Source organism: Otolemur garnettii, unplaced genomic scaffold, assembly GCF_000181295.1.
Source record: "Otolemur garnettii isolate 467f Iridium unplaced genomic scaffold, OtoGar3 scaffold00076, whole genome shotgun sequence".
In the NCBI taxonomy this organism is placed as follows: Eukaryota; Metazoa; Chordata; class Mammalia; order Primates; family Galagidae; genus Otolemur; species Otolemur garnettii.
The window spans coordinates 7,356,212-7,371,187 of NW_003852471.1; the positions used below are offsets into that span (position 1 = coordinate 7,356,212).

Genomic DNA, 14,976 nt, shown 5'->3' on the forward strand with positions numbered 1-14,976 from the left:
CTTGCCCTTTGGAGATTCTTACATTTAGGAAAAGTATACTAGAGTCATTACATTCAATACACGTTTATTTAGCCATATTTAATGATTCTCATTTTAACCCTACTACAAAATAACTGACTGCATCTTGAAAAGCTGAGAAATTTTAACCCTACTACAAAATAACTGACTGCATCTTGAAAAGCTGAGAAATTTACTCCTTTTATATGCTTAATTATACTGAAGAGGAAAAATTCTGTCTGCACAGTCCTCATTTAAAATGACAGTAATGGAGGGAAACGGGTACCTCATATATTCTTAGTGGGAAGGTAAACTGATACAATCTCTTTGGAAGACAACTTGAAAATACTTATTAAAATTACAAATGTTCATATCCTTTGACCCAGCAACAACATTTCAAGAATCAACCCCACAGTTAAATTAACACATATGCAAGAAGATTTATATGCAAGGTAATTCATCTTGGCAATATTGTAATAGCAAAAGACTGGAAACAACTTAAATATCCATCTGGGCAAGGATTAAATAAATTCTGATACATTTATAAAAATCGTGGGCAAAGCACTTTATATATAGATATGGAAATATTTCCCAAAATAAAATGTTGTATGAAAAAGCGAGGTACAGAGCTATGCCTTATATTTTTTAAAAGAAGAGGAACATATATCATTTATATACTTGTTTGTGCCTGCACTACACATCTCTGGAAGAATATATGAGATGAATAAAAGTGGTTACTTATTTGGTGGAGAGGAATTATACTGACAACTTACAGGAGCAGAACATTTTTCACTGTATACTTTTTAATGTTTTTTGGTTTCTGAACCATATGGGTGTCTTTGTCATTCAAATTTAAAACTAATAATTACAAAAAAATTAATATAATTTAGAATAACACTTGGCTAAAAGTATTAAGCAATAAAGTTAAAAGCATCTTTAGACCCTAACATATGACTACTTTAGAAAGATGACTCAACACAACGGGTTTGTTTATTTTAAGGCTAAAAATCAAGAACCAATAATCAATCCACAATTCAGGGTCCTTTTGTGCTTCTATAGAGAATAATTTTTTTCCAGTTTAACTATAGTCTTAAAACCTAAATAAAATGACAGCTAAGGACGAGTCAATGAGAAAACTGCAAGGTGTTCAGAAACATAAACACATTTTTATTTACCGATAGGTGTTAAAAGTTTAACCCAAATAAAATGTTACTGAAAGTCAGTGAAGAGCCAACAGATGTGTACATCAGATCTTTTTATTTAATGAATATGTGTACATAAAGCTTCCCATTACATGTTAGCAGTGCTTAGGCTTTGTAACATGTTTTTAGGCAAAATACTCTATGCAGAATGCATGCTGATTTGAAATAAAACGATTAATAATTTCTGTCTTCCTCCTTAAAATGAAAATATTAATTTTACAAAAGAAGTAAATGAACAGTAACTATTTACATTAGAAATAATGTCCATTACCTTATGAGAAAGAAGCTTTCCATCACCCAATGGTTTTCCAGTTGATGCCTCAAAGAGGAAGATTACTTGAAAAAAAGGAGAACATTAATTAATGTGTTAAATTAGAATTTTTATTGGTAAATTTCAGTAAATTATTATAATCCTCATGAGATATTATTTAAGTCTCTGGATCATAGAATATCTATCAGCACGAAAGACCAGCAATATCAAATTCCTATTCATTAACGGGGTCACGTTTCTTATGAAAACAGTGGAACTAAACACTTGTTCTTGAAATACATTCCTGAATTAAAATTGTCACTAATGGTGTGGCATCAGTGCTCCACAGATTCATCAGTGATAAAGGCCAAATATGGATGTAATTTACAATTCTGAGAACTTTGAATTAGACCAATCGCCCTTTGAAGGTTTGCTGAAAATCAGTTGACAAAAGGTAGATCAATAGGAAAAATGGCATGTAAAGTTATTAACACTCATGGAGGAGAATCATGGGGTAAGATCGTTAAATGTCTTCTTAGAGGAAAGGAGATGGGCAAGTGTGGATGATTTTAGGGGAATAGTAAATGATTTTTAGGGGAATTCAATGGGCTTGAAGAATATTCAATGGTTTGGGACACAGAATAGATAACAGTTTGTGACAAAAGTCTACCCAGGTGTGGTGATAGACTTCTTTCTTCTGCAATATAAGCTCAGTTAATGAAAACTCAGGGAAGGGAGCTGAGGTACTTGTTTTCTTGTTTGGTTGGCAGATAAGGAAACTTCAGAGAACAGCTTCATCCTGTTCTTTGGGAGAAACAGAGGATTAAGGACAGTAGGGGTGAGTGGTGCGACAGAGATGAAAGCACATGTGGTGAGAGTAAGATGGACTCAGTCAGGCGAGGGCAGACACGACACATGTGGTCTGGTCGGTTTAGGTCCTGCCTGATTTTCACCCCCTATCTCCCATTTTTACCATTTTATAAATTTAGCTCCTACCAGTTTAGGTGGATTAATTTAGGAGACAAGCTTTTGAACTGGAATGTTGTAATAGGTCACTGTGTTATGCTGATTATTATTTGGAATAAGGGTTGGCGTGGTCTTTGCTTATTTGAACTTCTATGTATAAAATTGTAATTTTGGAAATGGAAGAACAAAACAGTCTTGGAGAGGCTACTCTCACCGTTCTCCAGAATCCTGGCCTCTATCCCCATCTCTGTATATTGGCTGACAGTGACAGGTGGACAGACCCTCTTCATCCCGTAACAGAGAGACCTCCTTGAGGCTTCTTCTTCAGCTTAACATGTCAAAGCACTATATTGGGGGATGTCAGTTTCTGAGCCTCAACAATGGACAATCATATTCCACAAAAGACATGAGTTGAACATGCCAGGCAATGTGTTTAAACTTTAGCTTTCTAATCTATTTTGAGTTCAATATTCAAATTCACAAACAAAGCAAACCATAGAGTCATCAAAATAAAATAGCATATATATTTTTTTTTTTTTTTTTTTTTTTTTTTTTGGCCAGGGGGTGGGTTTGAACCCGCCACCTCTGGTATATGTGGCTGGCACCCTATCCCTTTGAGCCACAGGCGCCATCCTAAAATAGCATATTTTAAAAAGTATTTAAGTAATGAAAGTAGTTTATTTAAAGTTTCTCTCTTTTTATTATGACAAATTAATTTTGGAATTCAGCTTATTTTTTTCCCTTTTCTGGCCCCTCATCCTTATTTTTATCTCTTTAACACAGTACTGTATTGACAACGGAAAGCTTTTAAACCTTTATGTTAGAATTCCTGATGGGATGGGTTGTGCTTCCCGTCCATCATGCCAATTTGGGGTTAATGGTGAATGCAGCTTTATGGCCTAGTGGTAGAAATAACCCATTAGTTCTAAACAAATGCAGAAGAGAAATAATAGTTGAGAGTAAAGAAATGAATAAATGGTTTATACAATGAATGAAATCTATCTAACATTACATCATGCTTCAAATAAGGCTCAGACCAAGAACTGTGATCTTAGTTCAGTTATACAGATGCATGAAGAGGGAAGCCATATACAGTAGGACCTCCACAGTTGACCACCCTCCTACATTGACCACCTCCTTAAATTGACCTAATATTCATAGACCAGACATGCACCACATGTATGATCAGTACAGCAGGCCCAGTTCCTTATGTTGATTACCTCTATATGTTGACCAGGTTGTTATAGTCCCTTTGGTGGTCCCTTATAGAGGTTCTGTTGCTGAGATCTCACCTACTTTTGGAACCTGACAAAATTGAATGGAATCCTGTAAACTGCAGTGGGCTCAACTTGGAAGATGAATAGGGAGGAAGAAGAAAGGGGCTCCAGGGGGACAGGAGGAAAGCACCCTGAAGAATAAGGAAGTCTGGAGGGGTCATGGAAAGGTAAATGGGCCAACCCCGACCCTTACAACAGATGTGCAACCCAGGAAAGGGAATGTCCTGACCCCCACCTTCCTGACCTTTAAAACCCCTATTTGCCATTACCTCGAGTCACACATTTCCTCTTCTTCACCTCTAAACTGCCTTTTGACTAATCTTAAGCCTCTAAGGCTCTATCTTGACCTCAAACCAAAACGTTTCATTATTTTCTGTAATACTACCCATTGCCCTACTGTAGGCTAGACCATTTCCACTAGTTCCATGAGCCAAAGCCTGCTCCCCCCCACACCGCCCTAGTGCCCTCCCAGAGGCCTGGATCACCATTTTTTCTAGCCCGTCTTACTTTCTTCTTCCTCCTCTTACATTCTCCCTTTTAATCTCATTCCTTTTCCTACCTCCAGTTTTTGATATGGGCACCACTCAGTCACAGATTTCCCCTTGCTCACCTCTAAGCTGCGTGACCCACAGGTTGACAGCTGCTGATCAACAGTCTCCCATCAGCCATGCATTCTCATTGCCCTCCAATCCCCACATCCATATCCTTCCCTTAAACAATACTCCATCTCCCCCTCTCTCCACCACCTCCCACCTGCGTCTGCCACATGTGCTAGAAAAAACTGGTGGAATTTCCTCCAGGACCCTCAGAACTCCCAGTGAGATCTCACTAATTTGGCTTTTAAGGTGTGGCAGTGCCTCTCAGAGCTCCAGTATTGGCTTCTACCATTAAGCAAAACCTGGCTACTTCTTAAAACTCCATGAGGCATTCCAAACAAAAAAACCAAAATCTTCCTCAGGATCATGCTTTAAGTGCAGCAAACCAGCTTCTGGGCAAAGCAGTGCCCCAAATCCAACCCTTCCCCCCCCCCCCCCCCGAACATGTCTAGCCCGCTGAGGTCTGGTTGCCCAGGTCTTTCTGAAGATCTGGTGCAGACACTCTCAGAACGTGGCTGAAATTCCCTCTTGACCCTAGCTGCAACAGACTGATGACCCCCAGAAAATCAGAATGCCATCTAGATGCTGTCCTAGGAAACTGAACTCTAGGAATTTTTGCTTATCTTTTCTAACAAACACCAGAGCAACTTCACATCCATGCTGCTACCTTACAAAAATCCTCTAAAAATGGACAGAGATATTGGCAATGGGTATTAGATGTCCTGTCAGGATTGCTGGTGGCCCTGGCAGTTCCAACTGGTTCCCACCTCTCACTGTCCATCTTCCTCTTTGGTTATTGTCTGATAAGGTCACTAATTATGATTTTTTTCTCATTCTCAGTTTCGAGTAACCCTCCACTTCATGTCTTGATTTGTTAACCAGTCACCCAAAAACAACTCCTCATATCCTTGCCTTACTGGATACCAACCAGCTTGGACTAAAAAAGCCAAAGAATTTCTGCGAACACCATTTTCTTACCCCATACTTCTCTCCCTCCTATTCTCCTTCCAGGCAGTCCACACAGCCCCTCCCTCCACAGGAAGTAGTCAAAGAGATACCATGCCCATCATCCCACCTCATGATAGACAGAAAAGACTGGGATGACAGGGTCAAACCCCATCCAAATAGGGTAGAGCTGCCTAAAAGAATCAACCCCATACCCTACCCCACCAGATGTCCCACCTGGGAAAAGTGAATGGGCCAACCCCCAACCTTACAATAGATATCCAACCCAGGAAAGGTAATGTCCCAAGTCCCAACTGATAGCTTCAGGAGAGGGGATGGTCACTAGAAAGATCAAATACATGACTGAAGGGTCAGTAGTTTCCCTCACACCCCTCACCCACCATGACTTGAGTTGGGGGGGATGGAGGTTGAGTTCAATCACATGGTAATTACCTAATCATGTAATCCTTAATCACGAAAACTCAAAGCTCAGTGGAGCTTCCTGGTTGGACATATAGATAACCCAGGAGGGAGACTTTCTGATTCCACAAAGAGAGCTTAAACTCTCCCAGGCCTGACTCTACTGTCTGGCTATAAGAACAAATTTCAATAACCCCTATGTTTTTTTTTACAATCTTCTCCCTTAACTAACTACTGGGCCATTTGAATTCTGTCCGAGAAACAGTGGATTTTTTACAAGACAAAGGAGCTGAGATTCTGAAGGGCCCTGGCCAGAATTCCAGAAATCAAGATTCACCATCCTCAACTACCTGCCCCCAATGTACTTAGTCCCTTGTTAGTTACACACTACAACCTGCCCCAAGGCACACCAGGCCTCCTTTAAAAGCCTGTGATAGTCTTTAGTTGTAGATAGGGACTTGAGCTGGCTTCTCCTATTCTCCCAACAAGGAGACTGTCATATTAAAAAATTCCTTTTTTTCCTTGCAGTCCTTGTTGTCTCAATAATCGTATCTCTGTGCACCAAGCAACTAAAAGACCTAGGCTGAAACCCCCTTGCAGTTTTGACATAATTATGTATTATAACCTTTATAATAAAATTATAATTAAATATGTATAAGAGTGCTTTCCTGACTTCTGTGAGTCATTCTAGCAAATTACTGAAATTGAGGGGATGGTAGGAGTCCCTGAATTCTTAGCCAGCCAGAGTCCCCTGAGGAACTCCACCTCCAAACTTGGGCATCTGAAGTGAGGTCAGTCTTGTGCCAGACTCTGTCCTTAACCTTTGGTGTTGCACTAACTCTGAGTCTTCAGTGTTGGAGGTAAACTGCAGTACATCTAGTTAGGGTGAAAACAAAGTACCAACATTTGAGATTTTCTATAAGTCATTAATATGAAATTACAAACTGATGGCCTTACAGTGGAATATTCAAGTCAAAGTTCTAGAATACCAGAAAGGCTTGCCTCAGAACTTACAGAGAAGTCTTTTTTTTTTTTTTTAATTTTTTGAGACAGAATCTTACTCTGTGGCCCTGGGTAGAGTGCTGTGGCATCATTACAGCTCACAGCAACCTCAAACTCTTGGGTTCAAGTGATCCTTTTACTTCAGCCTCCTGAGTAGCTGGAACTACAGGTGCCCACCATGTTGCCTGGCTAGTTTTTCTATTTTTAGTAGAGACAGGGTCTTGCTCTTGCTCAGGTTGGTCTCAAACTCCCAAGCTCAAGCAATCCACCCACCTCTGACTCCCAGAGTGCTAGGATTACAAGTGTGAGCCACTGTGGTTGGGTGTAGAGAGGTCTTAAAGAACCTGTTTTGTCACAAATATTTGCTCTAAGAGCTCAACTAGCTTCTAGTCTAAGAAGTTCCCTGAACTCTTAAGAAAATGTTTTAGAGCTGTCCTCTCCCTATCTCTATTAAATCCTTTAATTTTTAGAGTTACCTTAGGAAAAACGATGCATGCAAATAAATGGGATTTTTAAAACAATTCTTTTTAAACTGGGTCATGATTATTTTAGCATTACTCCTAAAGTGTTTTCTTCTTGAGGGCTATTCAGCAATGAATTTCTCTTCCTGAATTGTTGCTAGGGGAATTAGCTCACACAGTAACTTCAAGATTAAATATTTTCCCAAGATAATTGAGAGTTGATTTTAAAACATTTTTCTTCGGCCAATAGGTACATGAAAAGATAGTCCGTGTCGCTAATCATCAGAGAAATGCAAATCAAAACCACAATGAAATATCATTTCACACCTATTAGGATGACTATTACTTTAAAAAGCCTTCAGGTGTTGGTAAGGATGTGGAGAAACTGGAACACTTGAACACTTGTACACTGCTGGTGGGAATGCAAAAATGGCATGGTGCCTATAGAAAGAAGTATGGAGGGTACTAAAAAATGAAAATCAGAACTACTATTATGATCCAGCAAGATTGCATCTGCGTATTTATCAGAGAGAAGTAAAACCAAGGCCTCAGAGAGATTATTTGCATGCCCACGTTCACTGCAGCACTATTCACAATAGCCAGGATGTTTTAATAACCAAAATGTCCATTGATGATGAATAGATAAAGAAAGTGTGGTATATATGCAGAATGGACTATTATCTGGCCTTCCAAAAAAGGAAATTTCACAATATGTAATAGTCTGGATGAACCTGAAAGACATTGTGCTAAGTGAAATAAGCTAGTCAAAAAAGGACAAATACTGAATAATTCCACCTATAAGGGGCACAATGAAATAATCAAACTATAGAAGCAGAAAGCAGAACCACGGCTGCCAGAGGCAAGTGTATGGGGAAGTAGGGAGTTGCTAAACAAGAGCTATAAAGTTTCAGTAATGCAAGATGAATAAGTTCTACAGATTTGCTAGACAATACAGGGTGTCCAAGTCCCAAAAGTCACCATCCATAGGGAAAATGGGAAATTGAAGCTAAAGGTACCTCTATTTACAAAATATTCTCTGTATGTTGGTGACCTCTTTGTAAAATTCTGTAATGAGTATTTTGTAAATAAAGGTGCATTTAGCTACAATTTTCCATTTTCCCTATGAATGGAAACTTTGGGGGCAACTCTTGGGAGGTCCTAAATTGGGCGTATGTTGTACAGTATACTGTTAATGCTAATAATATTGTATTGTACACTGAAAAATCTGTAAAGAGAGTAGATCTCATATTTAATGTTCTAGCTCCATAAAGTAAAAATAAATAAATTTCGATCCTCAAAAAAAATTATCTGGAAGTCATGAAATAGATATGAAATATTCATTAAGGTGATGTGAATATAAAAAAATTCACTAGATAACAGGGTACGGTGGCTCATACCTATAATCCTAGCACTCTGGGAGGCCAAGGAGGGTGGACTGCCTGAGCTCACAGGTTCAGGACCAGCCTGAGCTAGAGCAAGACCTCACCTCTAAAAATAGCCAGATGTTGTGGTGGGTACCTGTAGGCCCAGTTACTCAGGAGGCTAAGGTAAGAGAATCACTTGAGTCCAAGAGTTGGAGGTTACTGTGAGCTATGATGCCACAGCTCTCTACTGAAGGTGACAAAATGAGACTCTGTCTCAAAAAAAAAAAAATTCACTATATAAAATAAACTTCTGGTAACTTTTGATGTAATGGTTCAATATCCATCAGATTTGTCTCCAAGCTTAGTTATAATAGCCCTGGCCCTTGCCACACATGCTCCAATTTCTGGCAAAGAAATGTCTAGTGCCCATGTGGCCACCCTTACCACATTCTTTTCCTGTACACTGTCGTCCTACCATCCAGCTTTCTGTTAAAATATTTTATAATATTGACCATCTCCACTTCTCCCGTGCTTTCACCCATTCCTTTTCCTCTGGCTTGTTCTCAGCATACAAATACTTTGACTACCTTCATTTTTTAAAAAAAGTAATCACTACTAATTCTTTGCTTTTCTTTAATTCTAAACTTCCTGAAATAACAGTTATTATAGTTTTCACAAATCCTACCTGCACTTCAACCTACTACAATTTGCTGTTCAACCTCACTACATGATGGAAAGGCTTTTGCCTGGGTCACCAATGACCCATATGTTGCCGTATCAAAGGACTATTTTTAGCCCTCACTCTAAGAGTCTATTTTTAGTCTTGACCTCCCAGCAGCACTGATGCTCCTGACCATCCTCTGTCTTGAAACTCTTATGTGTGCTACATGTAACACCGTTTTCTCCTCACTTTCTCCTATTCTGGCCCAGTCCTCATTCTCCTTGCTAGCTCCTCCTGATCTGGTAACCTTTACCCTAAGGTTTTTTTCTGTTTCCTTTTCACTCTAAATACTTTCATGACATCAATCAGTATGTAAATAATGATAATTGATACTTTTTATGTCCAACCCTAAGCTCTCTCAGATGTTCTGAAGTAAAGTTGTAGAAATTATAGGAGACACTATATTTAAGAAGCCTGGAACGAATGCTATCTCTGCCTGTCTCAACAACTCAGACATAACGATGGTGTTGGTGGCCGGTACTGCTTTCTCTATTGCAAAGACTATTGAAAAAAAAGAAGAAGATTGTTGGATCGTTTTTGGTAATTCTCTTTCAGTACTTCTCAAATTACTCTGATCCACAATTCATTCCAAATGGAGTAATTTTATATGACAGCATATGGATAGGATTACAAAAAATGAAAAGCCAGGAATGGCAAGAAAAGATAGAAATGGCATGAGTATTCAGTAAAAAACATGAACGGTTTATACAGATGGTCACACTTTCAATACATTGATTAGTAGCTTCTAATAAACTATAGGATATTAAATTTAAAGTCACTGGCTATATACATATTCCCAGAGGAAATCATTGTCACATTTATGAAAAATGAGAAAGAGAAACAGTATAATATAATTTTTATTTAAATATAGAAACAAAAATTAGAAAATTTTGGCTTTCATTTAAAAATGCATTAGGCTTAGCTAACCCTGATTATTTTTATAGCTATACAAACTGGTATTGTTTTTAAAAGAAAGCCTTCCCTCAGTTTGCTGACTGCACATATTATGAAGAGCCGGGGTACACGTGTGTCTGGATGAAGTCATCTGCTTTCTCCACAACTATAAGTGGACCTGATCTATGGGAGCTGGACCTGTATTTCAGTGTTAATATGTAACAGAAACTGGCAGGGCAAACAACCAAGGAGACAGGGGCTAAACATGAGTAACTGCTCCTCAACTTCCATTCTTATGCACCCAGACATTCATTTCAAGTAGTCGCCTACACGAATAGCACCTCACGTCTGCAAAGGTGGATGGGAGAAGATGAAGACAAAAGCACTCACCTCCGCGTGTATTCACACCCATTCAACATCTATGTACTGAGCCCCTATGATAAGACAGACTTCTAAGACTGGCACAAGAATCCTGAATATAAATAAAGAGGCTCCCAAATTAGGAAGGAACCACTGGAGTCACAAGGAGATGGGCCCCTCCTATAAGTTAAAGATAGCAGCACTTCAACTGTGTTTAAAATTGTTAGCATACACCTTTATTTAGCCATTGATGAATACTAAAATTTTTTAAAAGGAATTTAGGAAATTATTTCCCCTCTCATTTTAAGTTCTACAGTAATTTTTAGTCTTTTTGATTTTCTGCTTACAGCAAAACAGAATTACATAATTATCTTGTTTAACAACAAACAGATCATTTAATGGCACATAAATCCACATTTGTGCAAATGTTCATACTTCTTTCTAGCTCTAAAATTCTATAAATCATCAAAAGATGAAGAATAATGATATATGTCCCAGATATGAATTAACTATAGAACCATTCAGAATAAGGTATATTCAGTCAGAAACACACATATAGTCATACCTTGCTTAATGAGGGGGATCTGTTCTGAGAAATGTGTCACCAGGTGATCTGTCCGTATGTGATCATAGAGCACTTACACAGACCTGGACACAGTATGGCTTACTCTACATGTAGGCTATACGGTACAGCCTGCTGCTCCTGGGCTATAACCCTGTACAGCATGTCACAAGGAATACTACAGACAACTGTAACACAGCATATTTGTGTATCTAAACCTACCTCAACGGAGAAAAGGCAATGCACCTCACTGGGACATCATGACTGCCTGCTGCTATGTCACTAAGCCATGGGAAATTTTCAGCGCCATTATAATTTTATGGGAGCATTATCATACATGCAGTCAGTTGCTTACTGAAATGGTATGTGGCACATGACTAGACTTTATTAAAGCATCTATTCAAAATATGTGGTATTGTACTTTGGAAAGCCATGGCAGGAAGACTTCTTGAGGCCGGGAATCTGAGGTTGCAGTGAGCTAAGATGACACCATTGTGTTCTAGCCAAAGCAACAGAGAGAGACTCAAAATGAATAAAATAATAAAATAAAATAAAATAAAATAGACTAAGAAAAGTATAGACAACTCACACTGACCACTAGGAATTTTGATCTTACATTTATTGAAGAAAAAATCTGAGTGCCAAATTATTACTATTAGCAATTACACAGGCATCTTAACTCTGTCTGCTATCTGGATACTATTTTATTTCCTTCTCTTTCCCTTTTTTGGTTGGTTTGTTTTGTTTTGTTTTGAGACAGAGTCTCACTTTATCGCCCTCAGTAAAGTACCATGGTGTCACAGCTCACAGCAACCTCCAACTCTTCAAATTAAGTGATTCTCTTGCCTCAGCCTCCTGAGCAGCTGGGACTACAGGCACCCACCACAACACCTGGCTAAGTTTGGTTGCAGCTATCATTGTTGTCCAGCATGTCTGGGCCAGGCTCAAACCCGCCAGCCTCGGTGTATGTGGTTAGCGCCCTATTTACTAAGATATGGGCACCAAGCCATTCTCTTTCCCTTTGTAAAGGAAGTAAGTCCTTTAAAAATAAAAACATTGCCAAATGTTCTGTAGAAGAGAAGACCCAAGGCACGCAGACACAGAACAGCTCTATATGAGAGTGATCCTTCCCACCAATATGAGAGCTGGTACTGTTTCAAAGCACTGAAAACTAAGAAGTAGGATAGTTTTCTAGCTCCTGAATTAGGTCTTCCATGATGTGAACCAACACAATTAACAGTCAGGTCAGATTTTTGGTAATAGCAATGTACAATGTTTCACAATGTGTATTTAATATCTCTCACTAAGCCTCAGGGATCACTCAAGCTTTTGGTTGTCCTCTTACCCCACTGGCTTCTCTTCTCTTACCCATCTCTAAATGTTCATGTGCTCAGTCTTTGGTCCTTATTTCTGTCTACACTCATTTCCCGTGTGATCTCACTCAGTGCCATAGCTTTAAGCACTAGCAGTGTGCCAATGCCCCCCAAATGTATATTTCTAGTTTCATGCTCTTCTGAGCCCTGGGCTCCTCTCTCCTAGTTTACTCTCATCCCTGCATGGATATCTAAGAAGATTTAAACACACCATGACAGAAACTAAACTCTTGATTTACAGATCCTTTCCAGATGTCCTCTTTCCCTATCTTCCATCTCATTCACCCAGGATAAAAATTCAGGATAATATACTTGCTGCCACTCTTTCCCACGCACCCATCCCTTACCCCAGCCAAGTCTTTACATGGTCTGGTTCCTCCCTCTCTCTCTGGGCTTCTCACCTACCTCTCTCTACCTAGCTCATACCGTCCTAGTCACCCGGCCTTCTTTAAACACGCCAGTTGTTCCCACTTCAGAATCCCTACACCTGCTTCTAAAAGTCATATCACCCGGGTACTGCATCTTTACAACTCTGTTCCCTCATCCTGCATCAGTTTTCTTCACAGTACGCATCCTCACCTGACGATTTACTATGTATTTGTTTGGTTACTTGTTTTTATTAACTAGGTTGTCTAGCTTGCTCACCACGTATCCTCAATTTCTAGGAAAGTGCTTGGCATACAGCACATATTATTGAGCGCTTACTCAATAAATGAATCTGCAATGCCTTAATCAAATGATTTCATTGAGCTATGGAATTCCAAAATACCTTACAAACTTATGTTTATTTATAAATACTAATGCAGCCTAGATTTTTCAATGCAAAATTTAAGTTATTTAAGGAGGGAGGGAGGGAAAGGGAAAAAAAAAAGAAAATAGTGACTAATTCTCACATAAATTGGATTTAATTTTGACCAAAGTACATTATTTGAACAACCATTTTTAATTCAACTTGTTAAAATGTTGTTTAGGATATTGCATCCTCATTTGCAAGTGAAATATGTTTGTAATTTCCCTTTATAATAATATATTTTTTCTAATTTTAATATTAGGTATATCCAGATGAAGCAGAATGATTTTGAAGTATTTCTTCTTTTTCTAATGTCTATAAGATTTGGCATGATCTTTTTTTTTTAAATTATCTTCTATTTTTATTTATAAATATTAGTTGTCTATTTTCTGAGACTTTGGAAAAAAAAGAAGTTGTTAACTGATGACTCCATACTGAACCTCAGAGTCAAAGCATTCTACCTATGATAGACATACTTTTATCTGACAATGTGAATTACTTTTTTTGCATTACTATTATTATTATTACTCAATATTTCATTGCAGCAATTGTCTGATTTCTTTTCTGAATGTATTTATCTTTGTTTGTTCTTTATGAGGTTTTTGTTTCTAGTCCTTATCTTAAACATTGTTATTGTTATTAAATTTTAAGCCTTTTTAATTTTGTGAAGGCAGAAAATGGAAACCAAATAAACACATGTATATGCATAAAAAAAATTTTTAAAAAGACCACAAAATTTAAGTTATTCATGCCTTTACTTCATTAACTTAAAATATTAATTTTAAATTTATAATATATATGTATAAACAAAATAACTAGTACAATGAAGTACAATATTTAGTAGGTAACCAAATGAAGACAAAGAGAATATTTAAAAAGATCAAAAACTTAAAAATTAATATACATTTTTAGAACAATCTTGAAATAATAGCTACTGAGTATATAAAGATATATATTATTCCTTTACCACTGATTTTTGGTTTTGTGAAAATTTCTGTTTGTTCTATTAATTGGATATATAGCATAACTTTAATTCTGTAATTAATTCATGTTTAAAGTAAGTTAGGAAGCTCATAATTCTTTCATAAAAAGTTAACGTAAACAATAAATTGAAAGTTAATTTATGAAAATTTTATAATGTTAACAAATTTCATGGAAATTTGACATGAAAAATTATAAAAATGTACTTACTTTTTTCATCAGCTTTGTTTTTTATTGCTATGGTATCATTACTCAGAGACACAGTCTGTGCATTCAGAATATCTGTTCTCATTCCAGGAAATTTTGGAGAAGAAATAAAGCGCCCTTCATAAGAATATAAATAGATACCGCCACCATCTACAAGAAGAAAATGTCTAAAATATAAAAAAAAAATTCTCATATAGGAGTGTACTATTTTTTTTATTTTTTGATGAAGGTAGGGGAAGAATAAAAATGTCCATAATCACCACCCTACTTACTAAAATTCTGACTTCTTTTACATTATACCCACAATTTGTTTCCTTTCCTAAAGAAGATTCTCTATACAAAAGCAATAAGAAAAATCTCAAATTTACAATTCAGTGATTTTAATGCAGTTGCTATTTGTTTCATGAAATAGTATTAACATGTATTTCATAATTTAAAAATTATACTAATGACAATTAAAGAGTGAATACAGGTTAAAGTCTGAAGCAGTGAAAATGACCCCAAAATTAAAACATCAGGGCAACCATTTATTAAAACAAGATACTTCTGACTTTGAAATCATATGGTGGTCATCAGTATGCATTCATATGTAAAAACTCTTACATTTT

The 14,976-nt window shown here is 37.4% G+C and overlaps 1 protein-coding gene across 1 annotated transcript in view; it reads right to left on the bottom strand.

Moving 5' to 3' along the window:
- IFT80 (intraflagellar transport 80) overlaps positions 1-14,976 on the bottom strand; it is a 114,411-nt gene that overhangs the window by 22,488 nt on the left and 76,947 nt on the right. Inside the window, exons 12-13 of the mRNA XM_003794148.3 lie at positions 14,372-14,535; positions 1,471-1,535 (exon numbers count right to left, since the gene is read on the bottom strand). Of these exons, the coding sequence (XP_003794196.1) occupies positions 1,471-1,535; positions 14,372-14,535 (229 nt within the window). The remainder of the gene's footprint in view (positions 1-1,470; positions 1,536-14,371; positions 14,536-14,976) is intronic.